The 25,065-nt window shown below is 41.3% G+C and overlaps 3 protein-coding genes and 1 long non-coding RNA gene across 8 annotated transcripts in view; 2 read left to right on the plus strand and 2 right to left on the minus strand.

Moving 5' to 3' along the window:
• LOC119911833 (coxsackievirus and adenovirus receptor homolog) overlaps positions 1-5,804 on the minus strand; it is a 55,560-nt gene extending 49,756 nt beyond the window's left edge. Inside the window, exon 1 of one of the 3 annotated variants that reach the window (XM_038730788.1) lies at positions 5,289-5,804. In XM_038730788.1, coding sequence (XP_038586716.1) covers positions 5,289-5,325 — 37 coding nt within the window. In that variant the 5' untranslated portion in view covers positions 5,326-5,804. The remainder of the gene's footprint in view (positions 1-5,288) is intronic. The other 2 variants (XM_038730787.1, XM_038730786.1) reach the window with 2 other exon arrangements.
• LOC119911841 lies at positions 920-2,126 on the minus strand. 2 transcript variants are annotated; one of them, XR_005446054.1, is made up of 3 exons: positions 1,749-2,126; positions 1,601-1,671; positions 920-1,418 (listed from the first exon to the last, which is right to left on the minus strand). It is a non-coding gene; the product is annotated as an uncharacterized LOC119911841 (long non-coding RNA). The 2 variants fall into 2 exon arrangements; XR_005446053.1 differs by having other exon boundaries at positions 1,601-2,104.
• Positions 5,805-10,566: 4,762 nt separating the features above from the next.
• Positions 10,567-11,515, plus strand: LOC119911840 (myelin-oligodendrocyte glycoprotein-like). The gene is made up of 2 exons (XM_038730799.1): positions 10,567-10,929; positions 11,000-11,515. The coding sequence occupies exons 1-2, from the start codon at positions 10,584-10,586 to the stop codon at positions 11,062-11,064; spliced, it is 411 nt and encodes a 136-aa protein (XP_038586727.1). The 5' UTR covers positions 10,567-10,583; the 3' UTR covers positions 11,065-11,515.
• A 6,744-nt stretch (positions 11,516-18,259) lies between these two features.
• LOC119911834 overlaps positions 18,260-25,065 on the plus strand; it is a 53,820-nt gene continuing 47,014 nt past the window's right edge. Inside the window, exons 1-4 of one of the 2 annotated variants that reach the window (XM_038730790.1) lie at positions 18,260-18,418; positions 23,723-24,064; positions 24,421-24,762; positions 24,843-24,953. In XM_038730790.1, the coding sequence (XP_038586718.1) occupies positions 18,382-18,418; positions 23,723-24,064; positions 24,421-24,762; positions 24,843-24,953 (832 nt within the window). In that variant the 5' untranslated portion in view covers positions 18,260-18,381. The remainder of the gene's footprint in view (positions 18,419-23,722; positions 24,065-24,420; positions 24,763-24,842; positions 24,954-25,065) is intronic. The other variant, XM_038730789.1, reaches the window with a different exon arrangement.

Raw genomic sequence — 25,065 nt, forward strand, 5'->3', positions numbered from 1 at the left:
ATCATGGACAGTGGTCTTGACACTCACTAGCCCTCGGCCTCCCTCGCTACGCTTGGTGTACAGTCTCAGGGTGCTGGATTTGGGGTGAAACCCTCCATGCATTGTGAGGAGCTTTCTCATCTTGATGTCAGTAGCCTCTATCTTCTCCTTTGGCCAGTTTATTATACCAGCGGGGTATCTGATGACTGGCAGGGCGTATGTGTTGATGGCTCGGCTCTTGTTTTTCCTCATTCAGCTGTCTTTTCACGACCTGCCTTACTCTCTGTATTTGGCTGTGTCGGTCTTCCTTGCTGCCTCCTCATGGTTTCCGTTATCCTGCGGTACCCCAAGGTATTTGTAGCTGTCCTGAACATCTGCAATGTGGCCTTCTGGTAGTTCAGTCCCCTCGGTTCTGATCATCTTCCCTCTTTTTGATACCATGCGACCTTGTCCAGTCCGAACGACATTCCAATGTCGTTGCAGTAGATCCTGGTAGTGTGGATCAGTGAGTCGATGTCTCGCTCATTTCTGGCATACAGCGTGATGTCATCCATGTAGAGGAGGTGACTGATGGTGGTTCCACTGTGGAACTGGTATCCGTAGCCAGTCTTTGTGATGATCTGGCTGAGGCAGAGATGCTCACAAGTCTTTGAGCTAGAGTCCAAGTCAAGTCTCAAGTCTTTGAGCTACAGTCCAAGTCAAGTCTCAAGTCTCTCGTTGTTATAATGAATGTTGTATCACCTGCTGCGTTCAATCTAGGTTGCTAATAAAACTGCATAAATATATGGAATTCTGTAACTGTCACCTGTTTTTCCATTTACAGAGCACAACCATGTAATGTAACCGAGTCAAATAGTGAGGGGTTCAAATCCCCAAATAGTCAATTACCTATTGCCATGGGTTTCCCACAATTAATAAAATTCAAAGACGTGAGTTTCGACCGGAAGGAAGATTTATTTAAACAATTTTAAAAAATCAGGCTTTGGGCAATTTTATTTGCTGCACAAGCACAACAATATAAACAAATAAGATGTGGATGAAATTACTGCCAGAGATGCAAAGGGATAAAAGCACACGGTTAAAAACACCTCAGCATCTACAGGGGCCAGACCTGCTGGGGGAGGGTTACCTGTGCGCCACCCAGGTGCTTTGACACTACCACTCACACTGGTGCGCAGCCACCCAGACACAGCAAGATACACACAAACGTCACACAATAAAACTGTAACTGTAAGTAAAGCGTGCACACACAGCTTTCATACCCACCACCACATGCATTGAAGGGGAAAGGGGTTCCCACAATCCACCACCCTGTCAGTCCGGCAGAACACTAAAAGGAGAACAAACTGAGGAAAATCGCACAGCCAAAAACAGGGACAACCACCACACCCCTAGCAGACCCCGGCAGTTGGCAACCACATTCACAGGGGCCCATCCACCTGTAACAAATCTCATAAAATAATAGACGTAACAATTCAAACACAAATAGCAGCAGTTGATCAGGCAGGCAAAACAGCAGTGGCTATACAACCCTAAAATTACGATAATTTAATTAGTTCAGTTGTTTAACACACACACTGCCAAAACATACTTGCTAAATACCTAACAAAATGATATTTACCTCGCACAATGCAGTAAGTAGTCAACCCAGCTCTGACTCCACCTTGTTTATGGATCAGATGTATAGGCCCACTGCAATGTGAATCATGTTATCAAAAGGCACACAAACTAGTAAACTTACATAACTCTACTAGACAACATCTTTTTACCTCAGCGTTACCCACAGCCTTCTCTGTGGTGAACCTTTAGCACGACAGGCTATTCAGCTGACAAGGTCTGGACAACAGGTGACTTAACATACCTGTGATTAAAACAAATTAAAACATATTCACAAGTTAAAAACATTGTCAGCCTTGACTCATAACTCCTACAATGCTCTCTAGCCACACTGGACCACAATTCCTACAGGGGAGATCCTGAGTGCTCTCTATAAATCAACTCCTAAAGCGGCACAGGTGTGTGCCTGCTTCTAGAGCGGCAGGAGGGTGGAGCTTCACTGAGAGGCTAAAGCCTGCCTATCACAGTACAATTCAATTATTGACGGCTTATTAAATACTGTAAGTCAAAACAATCCCCAGACTCTTAAATCCAGTGTAACGTTAACTAAATAAAACTGTGACATTGCATAATCAACAATAAACTTGTAACCTGTTTTTAACTTACAGAGCACAACCATGCAGCCTAATGTACAATGCGTCTACAATTAATGACTTATTATAAGCTTATAAACTACTGTAAGTCAACAAACCCTCTTGACTTTCAAACCTCAAACCTCTCAAACTCAAAGTTAACTAAATAAAACTGTAAAGTTCCCTGGTCAACAATAAAGCGGTAACCTGTTTTTAACTTACAGAGCACAACCATGTAATGTGCAATGCAGTTAATGACAGCTTATTAACTACTCTAAGTCAACACATCCCCCAGACTCTCAAAACAATAAAGCTGTAACCTGTTTTTAACATACAGAGCACAACCATAATGTGGAATGCAATCAATGTAAGATGTACAGTCATCCCAAGAAACAGAGGCAGAGTAGGGAGGGAAATCCCACACACTACAGCAACTCTGTGTCTGTGGAAACACCCCCTCTTTCACCCTGATCCCTGGATGTCAGCGGTTCAGAACAGGGACATGCTCAGATATTTTGGTGGGCAGGGCTCAAGTGAAAAGACAATAAATCGTTTCAATTCTTTTGGTGTTATTGGAATACATATACTTCACATAACTGTGGCATTGGGCTGCAGGCATAATTAAAATAAACGTTATTTAAATACTTTTACTTTTTGTTTCACAAGCAAGATATCAAATGAGTAAAGATAACCTTCAGCTTCACACAGCCAAGCAACAGAATACTGAATTACCTGAATACATCAATGAAATGATCAAATGTTTTATTATTGTTGCTATTATGTTACATTTACCATGCACACACACACACACACACACACACACACACACACACACACACACACACACACACACACACACAATTACTGATGGTGACATGGACTTAGTTTCACATTTGAGGGAGGGCTGTCTGCAGGGGCGTTGCTAGACATAAAGCTCTACTGGGGCACGGGCCCCCACATGCCTCATGTAATTGATTGAAGTTCTGTGGTGATATGCTTTACTTATTTTCTTTATCCCATTCACCTGCAGTGACTTGTCAAATTTGTCACTCACTTCATTTACAAAAAAAAAGCATCCCAGAAAAAGGAGTAGCATAGCTGCAGTACCGGAGGCTGCAGTTTCAGGACTGCAATCCTAGGACCGGAACTGCATTTCCAGTTGTTTACTTTGATACTGCCAGCTAGCTAGCTAGCTATGTTACTCTTTACAGCCCCCCAAAGGGGGCCCATCGGTCCACACTGCACCACCAGCCAGATCGTTCCGCAAAATCATCACTACGCCGTCAACAGGCAGTGCAGGACCTACGGCAACAGCAACAACACCTTTCATCAAATTGCATTGTGACATCATATTATGCTGCGGCACTGGTATCAGACCATCTCCATCCCCTACATGAAAGTGAAATCCCCTGTTTCTGTAGCAGGTCAAAATGGCAACACTGACTGAACAATGAATGAACGCTTAGCGCCTGCATCACGCTACATTTTTATTGGCACGCGCTCCTCCGTACCAACCAAAGACACCAGTGCCTCAGCAATAAACGTCTCAAAACCATTACCACAACCCAGATCAACACATACGGGCTTTAGTTCTGAAACGCTGGAGCAGGTGACTGTGCAAAAGATTTACATCTAGTTCCTTAAAAGAGGACATTGGTCTTTCCTGTGGCCAGTGTCTTTACAATAATGACACATACCACATGAAATTATAATGAAAATAGTATCTATAAGTAATATTAACAGTTTACTAACACTATAATATGGAATTAACTTTGTACTTTTATTATTTAAATTTCCCTTATTTTCAAATCTCAATGATGACAGTTATGACTCCTCTCTGTAGCCCACTCTGCCTCTCTCCTCCTCTCTCTCCTCCTCTGTCTCTCCCCTTCTCTCTTTCTCCTTTCTCTCTCTACTCCTTCTCTCTCTCCTCCTCTCTTTCTCTCTCCTTCTCTCTCCTCCTCTCTCTCTCCTCTTCTCTCTCTCTACCCTCTCTCTCCTGTCTCTCTCTACCCCTCTCTCTCCTGTCTCTCTCTACCCCTCTCTCTCCTGTCTCTCTCTCCTCCTCTCTCTCTCTCCTTCTCTCTCCTCCTCTCTCTCTACCCCTCTCTCATAAATTCATAAAGATGCCGTTTGTTCTGTTTTTGTAGTTTATTCCACAGAAACTCTATATTTGTTAAGCTATAAGATGTTCAATAAAAGGCTTCAAGTAGACCCAGATCAGCCCAGATAATCCTGATCGGAGCACCTCTACAGTTGTCTTGACATATGAATTAATAATTAGTTAATTGGTTTAAATGTAATGTATTACAGATTACAGAATCAGATTTAATTACATGAATGTTTAATGTGAAAGAAATGTAATCTGTAATAAATGTGTTAAACAAATATTTTAAAATATACTTTTGAGGTTCCTGAGTATTTGTAACTACGTTGCACCAAGTATAGCACATCACAAATAAAACATCTAATCAATAGTGCACCTTTGATGAGCTGGACCAATCAATTTAGTATATGGTGTATTACCTCTTTTTCTTATATACATGACAGAAGAATATAAAATGAATGATTTTTCAAAAGTGTTGACGCCTAAATTGTCGGCTCATTAAAGAAACGGACACATGAGTTGTGTCAAATCTGATGCAACACCTGTTGTCCCTGAGCTGCTGCAGCACATGTGTTAAAATGTTAATGTTGTTTTTAACGGATCTGTTCTAAGAGTGTAGATCAAATATCATTTGAGACTGCAACCCACCAAAAATGCAAAGAAGATACTTCTTTATCAGTGCTGGCTCACCATGGATATGTCTGCAATCATTTGGTTCCACTAACGGTTGTAATTTTCCATCAAAAAGAAGAATTAGAAGTGATCAAATGGTGCAAGACGCATTTCCGGTAAGAGCGCAACAGCCATGTTTGATCTGAGATGAATTTAGATGACCCTGCAAATTCATGCAATACACAGGTATTAGTGTACTAAGTGTACTACAGCAAAGTGAACTAAAGGAAAGTAGAGGGAGCTGAAACAGACTAAGGATGTTAGGATGAAAGAAACCCAGATTAAAGAGGTGACGTTGGACTGAGGTGATGATCAGATCAGAGGGAGGAAGGTTATCTTACCGTGCACGAGGATCACAAACACCACAAATATCTTCATCTTCCTGTAGAAACTCCAACAAGCACAAAGTTAATCTGCTTCTCACTAAAGGAAGTCTTCAGAAACACAGTGAGGACATCAGTTCACAGCCAGCTGTCCCTTTCCTCCTCCTGATAATCTACTGAAAACTTTACTTTCGATTTGAAAAATGTTCCGTAACACTTACAGAAGGACTGTGGGGTGCAGTTAGGGGAAGGAGTAAGTCAGGTCATGTGACAAGCAACAGCAACCAGATAGAAATGTTCTTTTTGTTTCATTTCAGTTCATGAGAAATAGACAATGTCACGATCCTTTCCTGAGTGCTGTGTTTTCAGGTTTGGGTTTGTAGCAGCTATTTAGTCTGTGTTTCGGTTCCATGTCTGGTATTTATGTTGTAGTATTTACTCCTTGTCCTTGTACTTCAGTGTTGTGTTTTTTATGTAGTCTGTCTGTGTTTTGGGTTTCAGTCATGTCTGGTGTCTAGTTTACTCTGTGTGTTTGTGCTGGTTGGTCTGGTACTGTCTGTGTGTCTGGTTTTGTGGTTATCCACATCTTTAAGTTCCTTAGTATCTGTCTTGTCTCGTATCTTAGTTCTTAGTCCCGTACCTTAGTTTATGTGTACTTCTGTGTACTTATGTGAGTTCTGTTTTATCATTGCTTCAGTCTGTGTTCCTTGTTGTTCATGAATGGTGTTTTGCATCTGCGTCTCTCTGTTCCTCCCTGCTGTCTCTCTGCCTCGTTAACCCTGATCCCAGTCACCTGTGTTGCTCCCGCCCTGCTCGTTAGTCCCTGTGTGGAAATGTCTGGTGTTTCTGTTCATTCCCTGTCCGGTCATTGTCGCGTGTCTGCGCTCTGTCCCTCGTTGTATGGTTGTAGCCTGCTCTGTCTCGTCTTGCTTGTTTCCTGCCTGTTCCCCATCAGTTCTTTGGATTTTGGACCATGCACCCGTTTCTGGATTTTTCTGTTGGATCAGCTTTGTTTTCTTGGACTGTTATTTTGGATTCCCTCTGCTCAGCCACTCTGTTTGTAAGTGTTCTTGCCTCGGTTTGTTTCATTAAACCTTTGAACTATACCTGCTCCTCTCTGTGTCCTGCGTTTGCGTCCACCACCCTGCTTCCAACTTGCTCACCACACACAAACCCTGACAGACAATGGACCTCGTGCAAGACTATTTTCCTGTTCTCCTTGCAAAACTCTAAACATAACAAAATTATATATATTTGTGTTAGAGTGGGTGCTTTGCGCCTGCGAGGATCTTTTTATGTCTTTTTCTGATTGGCTGGATTTGGAGGTTCAGCCTGGGGAGTGCCTGCTGCTGATTGGTCCATTCAAACATCCTGTCTTTTAAAATATTGGGTTTCCAGCAGTCTGACAGCAGCAAACCAAGCCCTTTGTGTTTGTTTAATGTGTTAGAGCTGTGAGATTAGAGTAAGTCTCCAGAGGGCTGTTTCACAAAACCAAGATAGCGGATTAAACCGGGATTTTCCAGATATCCTGGCTGAATTTAGCCCTGACTCGGGGTCACTGAGGCAGTAGCACGTAAGTTACTGTGGAGATTTATTCTGTGCAGCTAGCCTGCTCCAGACCAGGCTAACAGCCAGGCTTAGTTACTCCTGGTCCCTTATCTGTTCAGTCAGCAGTCACTCTGATCAGAAACCAATGTGTTGTCTCAGGTTTTCCATGTTCTCATGTTTGTGTTTTACATTATTTGTATAAGCCTGCAGGAAGCACACAACCTATCCTGCAAATTTAGTATTAATTCCTCGTCAGCCGCAGCCTGTCGAAAAAAGTGGTTGTAAAATTAGCTTTGTTAAACGTTAGGTCTTTGGCAGGAAAAACATTTTTAATCAATGATTTTATAATCACTCACAATCTTAATTTCATGTTTTTAACTGAAACCTGGTTGGACCAAGATAACAGTGCAGCTGTCCTTATCGAGTCTACCCCTCCAAACTTCAGTTTGAGTGAAGCTAGAGTGCATAAGAGAGGAGGTGGAGTTGTCATTTAGTTTAATGACTCCTCCAATGCAAAAAGATGTCTTATGGGAATTTTGTTTCTTAATGGTCAGGCACCATCTTATCTTAAAGAGCTCATAGTACCTTACTACCCACCAGAGCACTGCGCTCCCAGAATGCAGGGTTACTTGTGGTTCCTAGAGTCCCAAAAGTAGACTAGGAGCCAGAGCGTTCAGCTATCAAGCTCCTCTCCTGTGGAACCAGGTTCCAGTTGGGTCAGGAGGCAGACACCATCTCCACATTTAAGAGTAGGCTTAAGACTTTCCTCTTTGATAAAGCTTATAGTTAGGGCTGGCTCAGGTGAGTCCTGAACCATCCCTTAGTTATGCTGCTATAGGCCTAGACTGCCGGGGGATTTCCCATGATGCACTGAGCTCCTCTCTCCTCTACTTTCTCTCCCTCTGTATGCAACCTCATCCCATTATTGCATGTTACTAACACAACTTCTCCCCTTTCCAGTAGTCTTGTGCTTTCTCGTCCCTCTCCTCCTATCACTTCCTGCAGGTGTTTCTGGCTCTGGAGCTGTGGAGTCTGGATCTGTGGTTGCGGGTCACCTGCTGCCCCCGTGTTCCTGCTCGACACCCTCTGCTGCAACGACTAATAGTTCTATTGTTATTATCATTAAATTACGATTATTATTATTAACACTACTGCACATATCTACACCATTTTCATTTAGAGTCTCTCTCTCTCTCTCTCTCTCTCTTCCCCCCCTCCCCAACCGGTCGAGGCAGATGGCCGCCCACCCTGAGTCATGGTGCTGCATAGTGCTGCTCTTGGTGGGAACTGTTGGGCTAAAAGCACTGCAGCCCCTGCTTGACTGTATGAAGGACATCAAAACGTGGATGAACCTAAATTTCCCCAATCTAAACGGAGACAAGACATAGATCATAGTGTTTGGACACCCTGAACTGCTTTATATAGATTCTCTCGGCCCTTTCATTTCAAACTTGGTGTTGTATTGGATAGTGCATTTAAATTTGATAAACAGATATCTGCCACTGTTAGATCCTGCTTTTTCCAGTTGAGAACTATAGCCAAGGTAATGGCCTATCTCCCTCCTAAACCTCCTGCAACTCTTATATGTGGGCTTAGACAAGTCATCTATTCAGCACCTGCAGTTAGTCCAAAATGCTGTTGCCCGCCTCCTGAGCTTTTTCACGTTCATACTGCAGCTACAGTGCTGAGATCCAGCAATCTCCTCCTCCTGGATGTACGCAGAGGCAGACTTAAAACCAGAGGCGATCGAGCCTTTAGTGTAGCTGCCCCTAACCTGTGGAACAACCTGACAGTCCAGATCAGAATGGCCCCAACTCTCGAACGTTTTAAATCACTGTTAAAAACACATGTCTTTTCTTTGGCATTACCTTTGAGTTAAGTCTGTTATTATTCCTGACAATTTTAATAACACTGTATATCGTATACTGTATATTATAAAGTTTTATTGCTGTACTTTTACTGTGTAAGTAATGTCTTCTTGTTGTATTTAACCTGTGAAGCACCTTGGCCAACCTTGGTTGTTTTATGTGTGCTATATAAATAATGTTGATATTGAAATATAAATTAATTACAGCTCTTGCATCAGTGACTTAACGTTGATGTTAATTGACTGTTGTGGTGCATGGGAGAAACGAGCTAACATTAGTTTATTCAAGCACAAATGAGCCTTGTCACACTACACCACCATTATATTTTCCTGACATCACAATGGAATAATATTAACAACAAAATTAACTTTGCATTTGTATTAGCTAACTTTAGCTAACATGTGCACAAACACAGTTGTCTGTAAAGTAAGTTAGCCTATTTGTCCATCCTGCCACTAACCATAAATGTGAATGAAAAACACATAAGGTCATCCCCAATAAAATACAATTTTGAATGCTTACCTTGTCTAAAGACATTTCCTGTCTTTCCACCTTGTTCACTTTCGAAGCGGAGTAATGGCGGACAGCACAACACTGGTGAACAAAGCGCAAGCTGGTGTGACGTCACGTGGAACTATGATTTTCCCTTAATCCAATGAAAAAATGCAGTTTAAATGAACGACAGAGTATCACTTTTTTCAGTGAAAGTGCAAACAGTGGGCATAGCCTCTGTCTGCAGTCTGGAAGGTACTACATCCAGGGGGCAAGTTGTTTGTGACTTTTTGCACATCATTGAGGCAGAAAGAGATATTGAATTAAAGAAAATAAAGGATATAACATCACATAATCTGTGGATTAATGGCTCTGGGAAAGGTGGGTTTTGGGCCTGTTAATAGTCTGGAATCTGATTTTTTCAATTTTATCTATGAAAAATATTTTAAACTGCTCACAGAGATCGAATGATGCAAGTGTTCAGGCATCAACAATCCAGTTTAGTGTTTTACATAATGCTTTTGGGTTTGGGGAATTCTCGGCAATTTAGGTGGGAAAAGTAGGTCGTTCGTACCTGCAGCATTGTAATTCGTCATTAACGTACTTGACGTTTGCAGGCCTTCCATTTACACTTTGCTTTGTGTACCTCCGTCTTCAGTGAGCAAGTGTGGTTATTAAGCTACATTCATACTTTGAAGTAAATTTGTTTCTGGTTCTGATAGGAGGAACGGAGATAAATGTTGTCAGACATTGATTGTTAAAGAATTTCACCAGGAGCTCCATGTTAAAGATGACATGAAGTTCACATGAGCCCAAAATGCATTTTAAATGTACTAGCTGTTGTTGAGTTGATTTTGCAAGAGATTGACAAATGATTCGATAAAATTATAATAATTATAATGTGCAAAATGCAGCCTATATTCAAATAATCACAGCAATCAAAATATAAAGAACAATGTAGTCAACAAACTATCCAGCCCACCCTATTTTCTTCTCTGCTGGAGGTCAACAGGTGCTTAAATCAACTATGCAGAGAACACCACTCGCATCCACATGACCTACCCAAAAATGTGCTACAACAAATAAGAATTCTAAAAAAAATAATATGATTTACAATTAATTACAAATTTGCAATAAATCTGTTCATGACTCCTATAATACCAATGCGCTAACCATTTGCCTAAACTAAACTTAATATTAAGACCAACACTCCCATGAGCTCACATATGGTCACTTGCACAGGTGCATTTGCTGTTTAAACAACATAGGCGCTTGGCATGAAAATGACAACAGCATCAGTTGTAAACTACCAATGACACGCTGAAACCAATAGTACTATACTGTAATTATAAGAACCATTATTAATTTTCAGTCAGTACCACTGCCGCTTTTACTGTTTTTGTTGATGTTGTGCTTTGTTGTCCTCTCAGTCTACAAGGTGGAGGTGGATTTACTGGTGGAGTCTGTCCAGCTGCCCTGCAAAACCACAGTTGACATGCCTAAAAATGTCACAGTGGAGTGGACAGACGGAGGCACCAGGAAGGTCCACGTGTATCAGAACGGCTCTGACCAGCCTGACCAACAGGACCAGGTTTACAGAGACCGAACAGAGATGAAGGAAGACCTGCTGAGAACTGGAGACCTCAGTCTGACCCTGAAATCCCCCACAGACAGAGACGGAGGACGATACAGGTGCATCGTCACCAGCAGAAACATCCTGAGAGTGAAATCAGTTGTTCTCAGGGTCAAAGGTCAGTATGCAGACTGAGGTCAGAGTCTCTGTGTTTGTCTCTGTCTAACTGTCCTCTGTCTCCTCTGCAGAGAGAAGCAGGAACAGAAGCAGCTCCACTGATCCAACTCCTCTGATGGCCGATCAATCTGTTTGATCTTTGATCATTGATCCGATCTGACTCTGGATCAGAGAGAAAATGGAGGTGAAGCAGCTGATGGAGGACGGATGAAGACAGGAGGACGCTTTGTCAGCTTCTTCTTCACTCTGACTCCTCCTACTGACTCTCACACACAGTCTACACACTCACTATTGATTCCTGCTGATCAGTGATGTCAGAGTGAGGTCAGCGTGATGTCACATGTTGATTCGCTCTGGGATCTGGACTGAAAGGTGTCCTGTTAACTCAGCTTTTGCATCCTGCTCTGTTCTCCCCTCTGTGAATATTATTGAAGAGAAGAGTCTTTCAGAGCGGAAGGAGGGAAACCTTAACAGTCAGGACACAGAGAGAAACAGGAAATGAAAGAACACACTTCTGCTCTTTTGATTTCCCTCCTTCAGTGTTGTAATTTTCCCTTCCTCTGGCAGATCTTCCAAACCGCCCTCAGGAGTGTGAGTTATCTAAATACTCTGAGTACTACTGTGTTTTCTCACTTTAATAAATCTCACAAAGACAACTGTTTCTGTAACTTATTTATTTTTTCAGTTCTACACGAGGAAAAACACATTTTCCAGCACCCAGTGAAAATACTGCAGCCTATTTACAGTGTTTCTGAAATAAGACTTAATTTCTCTCCAGCTTTTTTCAAGATTCTCTCAGATTTAGACTTTCAGCTAAAACCAGGCTGAAACACTCTGAGCTGGTTTGAAGAGAACCAGAAGTGTCTTTATGAGATGGGAGCGGTTGCTGCAGAACATACAGACATTAAATGAGCTTCAGATCCAGCAGCTCCAGCCGGAAAATGCTACGAACACATGAACAGAATCAGAAACATCAATTTAATGAGATCATCTGCACAGAACACAAAGAGAGGAGACCTTCTCATTTTTACACTGATGTATTAGTACTTTGACTTCAGGCTCTGAATACTTCTTCCACCACAGTTTCAGCTTCAGATCATAAAACACTTCCAAACCATCTCTGCTGGTCTTTCCACTGTTCCAACAATCACCAGCTCTGGTTTGTTGGAAATAAACCCTGAATTCAGGAGTTAGATGAGAAGAGAAACTGCTTCTGTTCAGTGCCAACACATACACAGCTCACAAGCACTAACATGCACAAGTGGTTGGACCTGCAACCAAAACAGAGAACAGGGAAGTTGGATGACAAAACACACAGGAAGTTGAGAGCCAAAAACTTAGTCAGTCAGTGAGTGTTCATGGTTTGTGATTTACAGTTTCAGCTGTAGTAACAAAAATGACATGCAGTGAACGATAAATTACAGTTTGGTGTTGTGATTGATTATAAACCAATCACATCCGTTGAGAATTTATTACTCTGTCTTTTAATTCACGTCCATTTTCATCATCTCCATTTCATTGTTTATTTTTGTTACTTCCACCCTTGAGCCTACTTTCATTAAATGATAATTATAATATTTAAAACCCAATTTGGGGTTGATGATTGATAAATGAAAATGATAAAACATGGTTCCATCTTCATCCTATTGCTACTGTTTCAATCAAATCACTTGAATATTTATCACTCTACTTTTCAATCCACATCCATTTTTATCATGTAATATTTGTTAGTTTCATCTCTCATAATAAAGCAGATGACTACACCTACTGTTACTTGTTCTTGTATTCAACGTAGTGAAAAAACGCGCTATAGAGCTGTTTGTCAGTTTGGGCTCCTGTAGAAATGTGGTGGCATGGTGACGTCCATGTAAGATAAGATTATGTAGATAGAAATGTCTCATTCAAAAGTATTAAAAACATTTATTATTTACTTTATGTAGGGTCTTTCTAAACCACTAAAAACATAGTTATGGATCTTATTTATTATTATAGTTTTCCTCTTTCAGCCAAAGATCATGAACTTCCTATTAGATCCCCACTGAACCACCTGCTCCAAGGCCTTTTCAGTTTAAAAGAGCAGATAGCCAGCATTCTCCTCCAGATGATGCCATCCTCCTCAGAAAAGACTTCCCAAAACCATTGTGAAAAATGTCATTTAACATCACATTGAAGAGGACTGAACTAACAACTGAGCCTCAGGCCTCCCCACCTCCCAGCTGAACTGACCCTGATTGTTGATCCCTTTTTCTGAAAAAGGAGCAAAAACTCAATTTACTTTCAGTGAGCTTGACACTGTGAGACCCCCCCTCAAATAAGGATTTATCTTAATGAAGTTCTGACATGTTGTTGGAATTAATAAATAGTGAGATACTGCTTCCCAGGCAACTCTACAGTCAGCTAGAAGACCTTCACGTTTGCTGCTGCTCTTCTCAGCATCTGGGATGATTGTGTTGTTCCCAGGTTTCCAGCCTTGCCTTTCCCTTTTTTCTCACGAGCTCAAACTGTTAATAAACTTGTGCTGCGCATAGAAGTGTATTATGATTGGCAGGAAGTTATGAAGTTCCTGCCAAGTTTGGAAGTTTTTCAAGCCGTTACATGGTGGGCCAGAACATAAATCAAATTATTTTCAATTCTGGTATAGGCTCAGTCAGTGTGCAGGACTCCTGTTGGAAAGGTAGTATAATTGATCCTAACTTAATGTGGATATTGTTTTCTCCCTTTTTAATAAAAATTGATATAAGGACACTTTTGCACATGCTCACAATAAAGTATGTGCTGCAGTGTGTGTGCATCCCGGCATTTGATCCGCATTCATAAAACTGTGGACGCTTATTTTAATTTCCCTGAGGAAATTCAGGAGAATCCAATCACGCTTTTGCTGACGGCATTTCAGAGGTGTGTCAAGCTAACCAGAGACTCTTTTTGAATGTCCTTCAGAACTTTTCAAAGTAAAAACTCGAAATAAAATATTGCTGTAAAAAATGTTCTCACGCTATTATTTTGGAGGCACAATAATGTGCAATGAATAAAATTATTTACAGTTAATCTTACACTGTAGCTAAGGGACCCATCTCAAGTAATGGGCTACAGTAGTGTAACAATGTCCCACATACATCTTCTGAACGTCTTTATTTCCATTCTTTACACACATTACACAAGACTAGTAAGGTAAGCAGAGAGTTGTAAAAAACTTTGAATGTTCTCTACTTGTTAACCCGTAGTTACACAGCATTATTGACAATGACCTTACCAGGTCAGCTGGACGTGTTTTCTAACCTTAGCCCGCATTATTTTATATATTATATTGTATTTATTATAAACCATGGTTATAAGGATTAAAATATCTGTGTTTTGTTATATTGATTCATGAGTTAGTCCTTTTATTTGGAAAATGTTTCTGGATGAATCAATCAAACAAACAGGTTTGGCTTCATAAATGTGACAAATCAAAAAGACTTCAGCACATTAATGTTAAACCCCAACAAAATGAAATGTGGCCAGAAGGGACGTCACAATACCAGGAATTTTGTACTCTACACTGATACCAGTGAAATTCCATAAATAGATTTGATGACATAAATGAGCAAGATGTTGAAAATTTAAAGTTTGCATGTTTAATCAATAGTAGCTACAATTAATTGATGACTGAAATGGATCGTATTGACCTTTTCAGACGGTCCCTAACTCCTACGCCTACAGTAACAGGAGCATTGGACAGCTGAGACAGTGAAAGGGACAAAGTGATCTGTGGCAACCTCAGAAATCTTTCCAGGGGGTGGCCAGATGGGGTCCGAGGTCATCCTCGGGTGGCACACTCAAACCAAAATCCCAGACTGAATTTCAAGAATTCTATTATGCACTACATAGCTAGCTAAATATTACATAAAAATATGAGTTAAGGAATAACACATTGATATACTGTACTTCATTACTATATCCAACAACGGTTAAGTCAAGGGTAACTGGACTTGGTTGAAGATATCTTCAGGCTGGTAGGTGCCATGTCTCCAGTGAGAAGGAAAGACATCAGTGAACACCAGAGACAGCTGGTCAATGCAGAGCTTCAGGGTGGAGGAGAGACCAAGACTTAGAGATGAAATCGTTTACAATACCATGTTGGAATATTCAAGGTCTGAGATCATCAGTTTTACAGGAGACATGGTGCAGAGAAGATGTTTCCACTGGTCATCCTCACGGCTACACTGAGATCATTATACCATCAACAAAACACCCCACAATAACCCAAGGCAGAGATTCAAGAGGCCTGATTATATGGTGTGAATCAGAACTGAGCCAGTCCATCACAGTTATTAAAAAAGAAGAATCCCATATATGGTTGAAAATAAACAGAAAGGTGATTTGTGCTGAGCAACATGTCTACATGTGTGCCATCTATATACCTCCATCAGAATCCCCCTACTACAACCCTGATATTTTCTCTGTTCTTGAGGAGGAAATTTACCATTATAAAACCATGGGAAATGTATTAATCTGTGGGGACTTGAACGCTCGAACAGGGGAAAGAGCTGACACTATGAACACCCAGGGAGACAAACACCTACCTGGAAGCACCTGCTTCCCCCTCCCTGAATGTCCTGCTAGAAAGAGCTTTGACAAGCTTACTAATACAAGCGGTTTTACAATACAATAAACAATACAACAATACAAGCTTTTACAGCTCTGTCGTACACTGGGTCTGTACATAGTCAGCGCCAGGCTAAATAAATGTGGTGTGCCTCAGGGGTCGGTCTTAGGACCCATTTTGTTTTCCTTGTATCTGCTTCCCCTTGGACATATCATCCATAAACATGGCATTTCTTTGCATATTTATGCTGATGACACACAAATATACTTGCCCATCAGATCCACAGACCCTGGAATGCTGAGTTCACTTAACAACTGCCTTTGTGAAGTTAAAAAATGGATGTAAAATAATTTCCTCCAGCTGAACTCAGACAAAACAGAAATCCTGGTCATTGGGTCCCAGCAGATCGCAAAACAAATACTGCCATCTGCTGGTTCCCTAGTAAATCACATTAAGCCTGTGGCAAAGAACCTTGGTGTTTGGTTTGATAGTAATTTAAATTTCGAGCAGCACACCACAAAGCTTGTTCAATCATGTTTTTATCAACTTAGAAACATAGCAAAAATTCGATCTATGTTAACTTTTAAGGACACCGAGACCATTTTACACACCTTCATCTCATCACGCCTGGATTATTGCAACAGCCTTTTCAAGATAAAAGCTCCCAGTATGTTTTAGAATTGACTTTAAAATTCTATTGATCACTTTTAAAGCTCTTCATGGCCTCTCGCCTTGTTATATTTCTGACCTTTTAGTCTCATACGCACCAGCACGTACCTTGAGATCCTCGGGCAGAGGTCTGTTGTCTGTTCCAGAGTCTCGACTGAAAACTAAAGGGGACAGAGCGTTTGCTGTCAGGGCCCCGAGGCTCTGGAACAGCCTGCCCGAGGAAATCAGGTCGGCTGAGTCAGAGAACTCTTTTAAGTCCCTTCTTAAAACATGCTTTTATAGGAGAGCTTTTCCCGATCTTATTTGACTTTATCTTATCCCTTTTATTGTATTCTATTTTACTAATATTTCTGTATTTTAGTCTTTTCAGTGTTTTCATGCTTTTATCTTGCATTGTTTTGGTATTATTGTCTTTAAACTTGTTAAAGCACTTTGTAACTTGTTTTGAAAAGTGCTCTACAAATAAAGATTATTATTATTATATATTATGTTATTGTCTAATTTGAAAGCCTCCAAACCAAAATCTCAACAAATGAACAGTAGCAAATGGTTTGACACTGAATGCAAAAACCTAAGGAAGAATTAGGATTTACACTGGTGACGCTGGGGACATGTCCCTACCACTTTTTCAAATGGCAGATTTTGTCTCCAAAGCATAATGTGTTTAAAATAAATTCTCCGCTCATTCTCATGAACCCAATATTGTGATCTGATTTCAATGTAATGTGACGCCCTTGATATACGCTGTCAATATGAGGCCACTCTGTAACATGTACACCCTAAAACCTAAGAATGAACAACACAGCAAGAACCAGCTCTGTGAAATTGAGGAATCCCTAGAGTCCAACCAGTTCTGGGAGAAATGGAACACCCTATAGAAAGCCCAGCAGGATGATATGGCAATCCAAGATGGAAATACTTGGATTAATCACTTTAGTGAATTATACAGTAATATTACAAAAAATGATGATCAGTACAAGATATGAGGCAGCAATAAAAACAACCAAAACCCACTTCCCAAATATACCCCAAACCAGTGGAAACTCAGATAGAGTCAAATGTAATAATGGTTCTGAAAGTTCAAATTATTATTATCTTCATTGTCTGTTTTTTTTTTTTTTTAAATCTCACATTTGGTACTAATATTTTTGTCAATACACACACACATATTTACTCTTTTATTTACTTTATTTTTAATAAGTATATTTATTAATATTATTATTTTATAGCAAAGAATAGTGATATTTAATGAACTGTATAACATTATTTGTTCTTTTGTAATTTATTTGTAGCTTTTGCAATATTGTTGTTTTACATTCATGCCAATAAAGCTTGATTGAATTGAATATAATTGAATTGAACTGAATTGGGAGAGAGACACGTAGACAGACAGGTGGAGAGACAGACAGAGAGAAAAGAGGTAGAAAGACAGGTGTAATGGAAGAATGGCAGGTAGACAAGTTGAGAGACTGGTATAGTAGACAAACCTGTAAGACAAGACAAACAACACATGTAAAAAAAAACAGACGGGTAAAGAGACAAGATAACAAACAGGTAGAGAGACAGACTACATCACTACTAGATCACTACATGGATTATAATAACACCTGTCTCTCCTTCTCTCTCTCTCAGATAAAGACTGAAACCTGCAAGTTGGAGCATCTGAACAAATACACTCAGGATGTTATGAAAAGACCTACCAGCAGCAGACACTCCCTAGGCTGAGCTCATATATCCAGCCAATCAGAATGAGACTTCTTTAGGACATTCAAAGGTCCTCACAGGCACAGAGCACCCACTCTAACACAAACACAGCCACACAAAACACAGGTTAGGAAATACGACTGGATGGTAACAGTTCTTAAAATCAACTCTGTGATGTCACTGCATCAACAGCTGTGTAAAATTTTGTCTTTTCAGGTTCTCTAATACAACTGCTGCCCTTTATTTTCAGACAATGTTACTGTAGCTCTTCACATTACCTGACTTTCCACTTCCCTTACCTGCCCCACCTGTTTCTTAAATATTACACAACTGTTCAAATCGAAAGTAAAGTTTTCTGACATAGTCAGTAGATTATCAGGAGGAGGAAAGGGACAACTGGCTGTGAACTGATGTCCTCACTGTGTTTCTGAAGACTTCCTTTAGTGAGAAGCAGATTAAAGACGACTTTGTGGTTGTTGTAGTTTCTACAGGAAGATGAAGATGTTTGTGGTGTTTGTGATCCTCGTGCACGGTAAGATAACATTCCTACCTTTGATCTGATCATCACCTCAGTCCAACGTCACGTCTTTAGTCTGGATTTCTTTCATCTTAACTTAAATAATCTGTTTCAGCTCCCAATACTATCCTTTAGTTCACTTCCGTGTCATGAGCTGTGTACACTGTGTACTTGCAGATTGTGAATTTGGACAGGGTAGTGTCTCAAATCAAACATGGCTGCACTTACCGAAAATGAGGATTGCACCATTTGATCGCGACTTCTTCTTCTTCATTGAAATTTGCAATTGTTAACAGTGCCAAAACATTACAGAGTATCCATGGTGTGCCGGCACTAAGGAAGAACCGTTTTCTTTGGATTTTGGCCGATTGCAATCTCAAATGGCATCTTCTATCAACTTCACAATCCTCCATTTGCCCATTCTCGGTGAAAGTCCAGTTTCTGGACTTCCTTCCTCTGAAACTGTAGTTCTTACAAGGTGTATAGCCATGTACTGTAACCACTGTACCACTGAACACAGTGGTAGTTGTTGTAGGGCTGTGTTTTATGAGGGGTGGAAAATGTCAATATTCATGCATACCAGTACATCAAATGCCCATCTGTTACCAAACTAGCACACCACCTAACCTAGTCAAACCATAGGGATAAAAAATCCAGGACTGAGCCACATTAAGTCTGAACTCTTTTTCCCAGCAAAAATGGTAAAAAAAATAGAGCAGTTCTAGTTACATGTGGTGCTGTGTGGTGTAATAGTGTTAGGTGGAATTAAGTTGACACTGTCAACATTCATTTCTGTGCCAATTTTGGTTGGACAGAGTTTAATTGAAATACGTTATTTATAATTTAAGCATTAATCCATTGTTGCGTCAGTGTGAAATCATATCCGCAAAAATTCAGAGGGATTTGTACATGTGAAACAGATTTTGCACGTATGATTTTCTCCAACATATACCACGAAAACTTATAGACAATATCCACTATCCACTAACATGTATTTTTTTCATTTGTGTTTGTGTTCCCCAAAAATACATTGTGATTTGCAAAAATGCATATTTATAAATAAAATAATTAAAAATTCATTATTAATTCATTATTATATTATTTATAATTAAACGTTTTACTGCAAGGTGAGCATTTCGCAAGGTGAGCATTTCGCAAAGCATGTGTAAAATATTAAAAATATTCAACTTGAGAGAGTGTGTAGAGGAGCCAACTAGGGATGGGGATCGAGACCCGGTTTTAGTTGGACCGGGTTCTAAAATTTCTCAAAACCCGAAAATCAATAAGATCTTAGCTTATCGATACTGCTATCGAGACTAGTGGGTCCTATAATGCAGTGGTTCCCAACCTTTTTTCCTTGGTGCCCCCCCTACTTTTATCTAAGAAAAGCTGAGCCCCCCCAACAGCTGACAAAACACGCACACAGAAAAAGATTATGTAATTACTTACTAATAGCGAGCAAATGTAGTCAAATGACACCTCCATGGCTCTGTGTAAATCAATGCCAGCTCTTGCTGACCTTCACCAATAGTCTCCTGGTGTTTTGTTTCTTGGTATTGTTTAATACCACAATAGGGGTTCATGAGGTATAATATTTACAAAATATAGACCTATAGCTTGCACTAACTTAAGGGTTTTCAACATATACTTTACTTGGGTGGGCCGGACAGGTATAGTTGCACCTGCCACAGTATATTTGGCAACCCACTTTAGCATTTTGCAGAGAAACGGTGAGGGAGAGGTCATCTGGTATTACATTAACGGACAACGTGGGAAATGTTACATTACAGAGCAAAAGTGAACGCACCACTGCAGATGTCACTCACTAACGTTAAGTTTCAGTTTCGATCCACATCTTTTCTAGCTCCTCTTTCAGCTTTTGGTATTTCTCAAGCTTCTCATGTTCCTTCTTCATAATGCTGCTGTCACTTGGGATTGCCACATCTATCACTGCAGCCTTCTTCTGCTGTTTGTAAATCAACACGATGTCTAGTTGGTTAGCCACCAGTTTGTCAGTCTGGATCTTGGAGTCCCTACAGGATCTTAGCTTGGTCATTCTCAACTACCTTAAGAGGTGTCTTCCATTTTGACCTTGGGACTTCCAGCCCATGCTCAAGGCAGATGTTCCTGTGCACTACGCCAGCAACCTGGTTATGGCTGTCCATGTACGCTGTTCCTGCCTGCAACTTACACCCTGCTGTTATGTACTGACTACTAATCTTAGCCGCAATGACACTTGCCAGGAGCTTCCATGTTGTGCAGACACTATTGGCCGTTAGTTGGATAGGATTGTTCCCTTCTGGGGATCCTTTATGATCAGGACTGTCCGTCCTTGGGTTAACCATTCTGAGTGGGTCTCCCATTTCTTGATGACTCCAGTGTTCTGAGTGTGCACAGCTGTAGGGTTAACCGGTTGACATGCATACTGTTGAGTGCCCAACTTAAAACTGAATTAGCTGGTACATCCTGAATTGAATCACCACATTAAGCTTCTGCGTTTACGTGCTTTATTGTCCGAACACAGGTTATTGCCATCCCACAACCATGTCTTCACGCTATCTCCCCCGTTACTTCCTGTTTTCCTAGACACATAATATAACCAACACATGACATCCCTTCTTTTCTTGGAAATAAACTGAAACAAACACTGTACCGTATCGTACACAAGTGGTTATTACCTTTTTGTTTTCCTTTCTATAACACCTATTATCTTTGGCTTTGAAACCGCCTTACCACTTGTCTCTTCAACCATATACAACATAATACACATCACTTCAACACAGAATCACAAAGTCTGTCAGGTGCCCTTTTGTTGCTAGTACAAGTGCTCGTGCTTGTAGATTTTGTGGCAGCACTATTCAATTTCCTCGTAGGACTATGTATCCCACTACACACAGTTCATTCGCAATTGGTGCAAATGATTTACAGTTGTCAAAGTGTCCTGTTGTGATAGACTTGCGTACCTCCACTAGTACTCGGTCAGTAGCAGAGGCCTCCTCCACCTCTTGGGTAGTTAGTGCTTTGGATGTGGCACTTATGGCTACAAACTTCACATACTCTTCTGATTCATGTTTGTGTTCCTGCTTTTTTCTGTGTTTCCTACCAGCCGTGACAGCGGGTCTGCTATGTTCTATTTACCAGGTATGTGCACTACTCTGAAGTCATTTGGTTGCAGTCTGAGGACCCATCTCTCTATGCATGCACATAGTTTGGATGGTTTATGATCTGTGACAAGATCAAACTTCCTGCTATACAGATATGGATGCAGCCTCTCACAAGCCCACACCAGAGCTAAGGCTTCACGGTCTGTCTGAGAGTACCTCCGGCTCACAATCTGTCAGACTGCGGCTCACATAGCACACAGGTACCATCTCTCCCCTATGGTCCTGCATCAGTACTGCTCCTACACCTACAGGTCTTAGACTTGCGTCTACAATTACCTTGGTTGGTGCTTTTTTCTGTTCTGGTCCAAAGTTGAACTGTGTGTCCTTTCTGGTCAAACATTGTATTGGCTCTGACAGCGTTGAAAACTGTGACATGAAGTCCCAGGAAGCTTCTCATCTATGTGGCATTCTCTGGCTTCCACCACAGCTCTCACTCTCTCTTCTGTTGGTCCAATACCTTTCTGTGACAGAAGTAGCCCCATAAATATCAGTCTGTGCATGTTGAACTGACATTTTTCTGGATTCGGTGTTAGTCCACATTCCAAAAGTCTCCTCATGGTCACATGCAGGCATTTGACATGTGTTTCCTGGTCTGGTGCGTGGACTATTACATCATCTGAGATGTTCTCAACACGTTCAATGCCAGCTATAACATTGGCTATCTCATGTTGGTACTGCTCACTGGCTGACGACACACCAAATTTTAGTCTCTTGTACCATTTTATACTGCAAATGTAGTTATCTCACGTGACTCTGGGGTCAGTTCCAATTGATGGTAGCCCCATTTCAAGTCTAGCTTGCTAAATATAGCGGAACCATTCATGCCTTGGAGTATCTCATCCACTGTGGGAATAGGGTACCGTTCTGTCACAATAGCCTCATTACCTCTTCTCATATCTAAACACATCCTGATGTCCTTGTCAGGTTTTGGGAGTACCACAACTGGGTTTTCCCAGGGGGTGAGGACTTGGACACATTCTATGATGTCCATATCAATCAGTTCCTTGATCTTTTCCTCAACTGCTTCCCAGAGGTTGTATGGTATTCGTTGGTTTGGCTGAGCCACAGGTTTTACCTTTCGGTCAATGTACAGGCTTATCTGCTTGGTGTTCAATTTTCCTACTCCCTTGAACACGTCTGGATATTGCTGCTGAAGTGTGCATTTAATGTCTTTAACAACTGAGACATTTTCACCTATTTCAATACCCCTAGCTTCATGGCTGTCTTTTTTCCTAGGAGTGGTTCACCATTGCCTTTAAACAATGAACTCTGCCTGATCAGTCCTGTCACCTATTTTGATTTCACACTTGAATGCCCCCTTAACTGGCAGAGACTGATTGGATGAGTATGGGTACAAATTTTTCTGTTGTATTGGCACACATGAATAACACTTTATCTGTTGTGCCTTCAGTCTGTCCGATACATTTTCTCCCATCACATTACTCGTAGCACCTGAATCTATTAGCATTTTCAACTCTAAACCAATACATGACACATACATTGGTTTAGGCACACACTCCAGTGATGGTTAAGGTTAGGGTAAAGGGCCTGCGGGGGGGCTGTCAATGCCTTTAACACTAACATCACAATCTAGCTGGCTGGGTAGCTACTATCTGCTAACACTTCTCCTACAGACACCAAAGGGTACCGTTGGCGTCAAAAATAACTATCTTTGTCACACTTTCCCAAAGCATAGATATTTGATGCCCTGACATAAGAACAGGCTACAACACACACACAGGGCATAATAATCTCATCAAATCTGATGTTTATATTTACATTTTGCTCATGGATAGTGACGTTACTGCCTGAATTATCCAACCTTTATCAATAAAGGTCATGGCAGAAGCAGTAGAACAGGTGGATGGTGTGGCTTTGATCATCATCCACAGGGTATTTTCTACCAAAAACAGATTACCAAGCGACATATTGGCATTTATTCTGCATACAACGTGATGTTTAGCAACTTTGAACATTGCTTACATCTGCAAGACATTTGTGTGGTATCTCGGTCGTGATTTGTCTTTACAAATTGTAATGTATGTGTGACTAAGAGTATGTGCATTTACAATGAGAGTGTCAAAGATTTAACTCCATAGAATAAGACACGAAATAAGGCTGCTGTAATTGAACCTCTGTCTGTGTGCCCTCATAGTTAACCAGCCTGCCTCAGCTGTGGAGCTGTATGAGGGGGAGGAGTTTGTCCTGCTGCCCTGTGAGTTTACCACCTTTGACATAGACTACCCAACTGTGGTGTGGAGCCGCTGCGATATCAATCCTCCAACCGTCCACCAGCGTCAGCAGGGAGGTGATGAACTTAAAGACCAAAACCAGCTTTACAGCGGCCGAACATTCATGATGACTGACGCTCTGGAAACTGGAGACCTCAGCCTCAACCTGACAAAACTCCAGCTCTCTGACAGCGGCACCTACACCTGCACCGTCATTGCGCTGGGAGGACAAAAGAGAGTGACAGAGATACAGCTGCTGGTGAAAGGTGAGCAACAAACCCAGTCCTGTCTTTTCCCTGAGTATTAGTGGCTCCCTCTGAAGACGTGATGGAGAGATGGAAGGAAGAGATGTGAGGAAAGAGGAGTTCAGACAGTTAACACACTGATTTTAACACCATGTTGAGTCAGAAAACAGAGTCCATCTAAACATTGAGAGCAACATGACAGCTGAGGGGCTTCTGTTATTTGTCAGGTGGTGTCAGTTTTAAATTGTGCTGATCAGCTGCAGCGTCCAATCACAGACAGGACCAGGTTGGTTTCTGGGTCACCTGAGGATCCAGGAGGAGTAAGACATGATATAAGGCTGCTGTGATTGAACCTCTCTGTCTGTGTGACCTCACAGTTTCCCAGCATGCCTCAGCTGTGGAGCTGGATGAGGGGGAGGAGTTTGTCCTGCTTCCCTGTCAGTTTAACACCTTTGAACTGGACCACCCCACAGTGGTGTGGAGCCGCTACGATCTCGATCCTCCAACCGTCCACCAGCGTCAGCAGGAAGGTGATGAACTTAAAGACCAAAACCAGCTTTACAGCGGCCGAACATCCATGATGACTGACGCTCTGGAAACTGGAGACCTCAGCCTCAAACTGACAAAACTCCATGTCTCTGACAGCAGCAGCTATACCTGCACTGTCAGATTGTTAGGAGGACAACGGAGAGTGACAGAGATACAGCTGAAGGTCAAAGGTCAGCAACAAACCCTAACACCTGCTGTAGTTACATTCAGAGGTCAAAGGTCATGTTCTTTATGTTTCTGGTTCCCACAGAACGATTTCCACCCTGGGCCAAAGTTCTCCTGGTTCTCCTGGTTCTCCTGGTTGTTGTTGTTGTTGCTACTGGGGGTCTTCTGGTACATTTCCGGCAGTATTTCATGTCAGGTATGTCACTACTACGCTTCCAGCATATAAATGTATTATTATTTGTAGTTGTAGAAAATAGTCACAGGCGTATCAGTGTATTAAACATGGCCAAAGCTTCAAATAATGAGGT

The sequence above is a fragment of the Micropterus salmoides genome, unplaced genomic scaffold (assembly GCF_014851395.1).
Source record: "Micropterus salmoides isolate LMB-PRFRI ecotype aquatic unplaced genomic scaffold, ASM1485139v1 Ms_hic_scaffold_2, whole genome shotgun sequence".
Lineage (NCBI taxonomy): Eukaryota > Metazoa > Chordata > Actinopteri > Centrarchiformes > Centrarchidae > Micropterus > Micropterus salmoides.

What these genes read in the sequence shown, in the direction of transcription:
- LOC119911840 (XM_038730799.1), top strand. Translation starts at nt 10,584, where the DNA reads ATGTTGTGCTTTGTTGTCCTCTCAGTCTACAAGGTGGAGGTGGATTTA. An exon ending in AGTTGTTCTCAGGGTCAAAG is followed by an intron (nt 10,930 to 10,999) that starts GTCAGTATGCAG and finishes TCTCCTCTGCAG; the next exon opens with AGAGAAGCAGGAACAGAAGC.